General features: G+C 60.8%; 1 protein-coding gene across 1 annotated transcript in view; it reads left to right on the top strand.

The window, feature by feature from the left end:
* Positions 1–3,099, top strand: part of Grasp (GRP1 (general receptor for phosphoinositides 1)-associated scaffold protein) — a gene marked incomplete in the record, with an annotated part of 8,307 nt that continues 5,208 nt past the window's right edge. The window contains 2 exon segments of the mRNA XM_013508501.1: positions 1–333; positions 2,482–2,531. Coding sequence (XP_013363955.1) covers positions 91–333; positions 2,482–2,531 — 293 coding nt within the window.

The raw sequence follows: 3,099 nt of genomic DNA on the forward strand, positions 1-3,099 counted from the left end.
TGCGGCCCACCGGGCTGGTATCCACCAGCGGCCGCCGGCGCCGCGGAGAGGAGTTTGCGCTGCCTCCGAGGGGCGCCCCGCGCCGGAGCCATGACCCTCCGCCGTCTCAGGAAGCTGCAGCAGAAAGAGGAGGCTGCCGCCGCCTTGGACCCCGCCGCCCGGGCTCCGGACTCGGAAGCCGCTCCAACCGCGACCCCGGCCTCGGGTCCCCCGGCTGCAGCCGCCACCCCCGGTCCCCCCGGGGACGAGCTGTACGCGGCGCTGGAGGACTATCACCCCGCTGAGCTGTACCGCGCGCTCGCCGTGTCCGGGGGCACCCTGCCCCGCCGGAAGGTGCGTCCCCCAGCCCCTGCCTCCCGCAGTCCCGATACCCTCCAGGGCCCCTTCCCCAGGACCTGCTCCACCCCTTCAGCGCTGTGACGGCCCCCCCCAGCTTCTCTCCTTCGTGTCCACGGCGTCCCCCACCTGCCCCAGCGCTGGCCTCGTCGCTCCTCCTGGCCCTCACCTCCCCACCCGCGGCCTCCGCTGCTCTGGAGGCTGTGGCCCCCGCCTGCAGCCGCCCAATCTCGGGGGCTCGCTGCTCCGCTCCCCACCCACCGCCGCCGCGTCTCCTTGCCTCTCCTGCCTTGACACCTCCCCACCACCCCCTTTCTCCCACTCTTCCATCTGGCTTTCTGCCCTCCCTGGCCCGCCTCCCTGTGTCCCCGCGTCTCGAACCCCCACGACCCCCTCGTCTTGTCCAGGCTTCTGGAGTTGGAGCAGGAGGGCTCGGAATAAGGTTCCGCTGCTCACCCCGACAAGTTGCGGGACCTAGAGCCGCCCTGGGTTGGAGAGGGGCCAGTGGCCGCTGGCGTGCGCTCTCACGGCGAGGAAGTGCGAGGGGCACCCCAACCCCGGAGAGCACCCTTCCAGGGCGCACCGATTCCTGGGCGTGGGGCATCTGACGTGCGGGGTGCAAGGGCACACCGCTCCCCGGATTTCGCCGCGACCGGACGCGGTGGGGGGGAGTCTCGCGGTCCCCGCGGGGCAGGAAGGATGCGGGCCGCGCCCGACCTCTGGGTCACCCTCTCTTCTTCTCGGGCTCTTCCTCAGGCCCACGGGGACCTGAACGCTCAGAATCAGACCTAAGACTCAGGTTAAGGAAAGGGGACTGGTGGCCTTTCCCCACTCATCCCCTCCTCCTCCCTTGGCCCTGGCTCCCCCGCACACAATAAACAGCTTGTTGAGAATTTGCATTTTATGAAAATCGGGTTGAAAGACAAAGGGGTCTCTCTATGCAGCCCAGTGTTCCCTCCCTGGCCCTTTTGGGAATCGTCTCCACCCCTGAGGTTAATCTTCGGTTCTGGAGAAAGAGGGCCTCCTCTCTTCCTTGCTTTGGGCAACTTGTGGGTTCCAGTGTGAACTGGAGCACTCACCAGGGAAGGCCTGGGGCTGTTTTGGCGCACAGGGAAAGGGCTGGGCTGGATGGAGCTTCCTCCTAGAACCAAAATTTTAAGGAGGGGGAGCAATTGCTTTACTTTATCAAGGGCTCTTGATGAAGCTGGGCTCTCCCACAAGAAAGAACTAGTTTTCTCTCCTGAAGTGTGGTGATGTTTGTTGACAAGTTTGACAGCTAAGATTTTTTTTCTTCCCAAAAGCAACAAAATACATGGTAGGGCCGGGCGTGGTGGCACACGCCTGTAATCCCAGCACTTGGGAGGCTGAGGCAGGAGGATCATCACTGAGTTTGAGACCAGCCTGAGCTACAAAGTGAGCTCAAGGCCAGCCTGAATTGCATAGCAAGACCCTGCCTCAAAAAGATAAAAAACAAAAAAGAAAGAAGACAAAATACATGGCAATGTGGAGAGACCCATCTGGCTGGGCACAGCTGGCTACCTGCAGCTGGAATCCACAGCTGGTTCTTGAAACAGCCTGGACTATAGGAGACTTCCCTGACTCTGCCACATTTACACTGGGATCGTCATCTCTTCCAAGCCCCTGACCTGAGCTCTCCAAAGCCTGTGACTGAGAATCTAACCGGAGAGACCCAAATGGCAGGGGATCCCTGGAGTGCCTCAATAGGTGGGCCCAGGAGCCCCCTGCCCTTGAATCCCACTGGAGAAGAGCCTTGCCTCAGCTTTCAGGGTCTGAAAGGGCTGAGTCCCCACACACATTTCCCCCATTCCGGTGGTAGAGACAGTTCTAGAGTCACAACCCCCTCCCCAGCCTGGAAACCAGCAGGGGCCTTAGAGGTTCATGTTCGGACTTAGGAGGAGGCCAGCTTGTGAAGTAAGAAGCCTGGGAGTGATAGTGTAGTTGTACTCTGGAAATACGAGGCCAGCACCAAGGCAGGTGTAAAGTTGGGAAAGCACAGGCAACAGGGAGTGAGGTGCTGCGTCCAGAGCTGGAGCCCAAGTGAGGGACCTCACAGAGTGGGGCTTTCAGCATGTGCTCAAGGACAGCCTGCATGCACTCACCTGTCTTTCTTGACTTCCCACCCAGGGCTCAGGATTCCGCTGGAAGAATCTCAGCCAGAGTCCTGAACAGCAACGGTGAGTCACCAACACCCCCCATCCAGCCCCTGATGCAGTCCGAAAGAGTGAGTGCTGGGGGGCAGGACGGGGAGTAGGGCACAATAGCATCTCAGCCCTGCCTGGGGGAGTCATTCGCCCACCTGTAGGCATCACTTTCCTGCTGGAGTGAGGGGCAGCTGGGGGTGTGGGCTGTGTGAAGGGATGGCAAGGAAAGGAGGCAGGGACTTTTGAGTCATTAGGTGCTCTTCAACCCACCCGTCATCCCTGCAGTTACCCCTCCCTGGGGAGATCTGGATCATGGGTGCTGAGGGTAGGAGAAGCCTGTGGAAAATGTCCTAGGCCAGGATTAAGAGGCTTCCCTGGCCTGGCCTGCCCAGCAAGCCCAGTGGGCTCAGACCATAGCCAAGCTGTGTCCAGCTGCTTGGGGAAGGTGACCACTTTTAGGAAGGACCTGAGGTGTGGGCAGAAGTAGATGCTTAGCCCAGACTGGGTGGCCCAGTTTCCCTTCACTGCCCGTGTCCTATTCCTGATTTGGGTTTGGCTTCCTCCAATGTGGGTCAGGCCTTTTTGACCCTTAAGCTGAAAA

The sequence above is a fragment of the Chinchilla lanigera genome, unplaced genomic scaffold, assembly GCF_000276665.1.
Source record: "Chinchilla lanigera isolate Chin_1 unplaced genomic scaffold, ChiLan1.0 scaffold00146, whole genome shotgun sequence".
Classification (NCBI taxonomy): domain Eukaryota; kingdom Metazoa; phylum Chordata; class Mammalia; order Rodentia; family Chinchillidae; genus Chinchilla; species Chinchilla lanigera.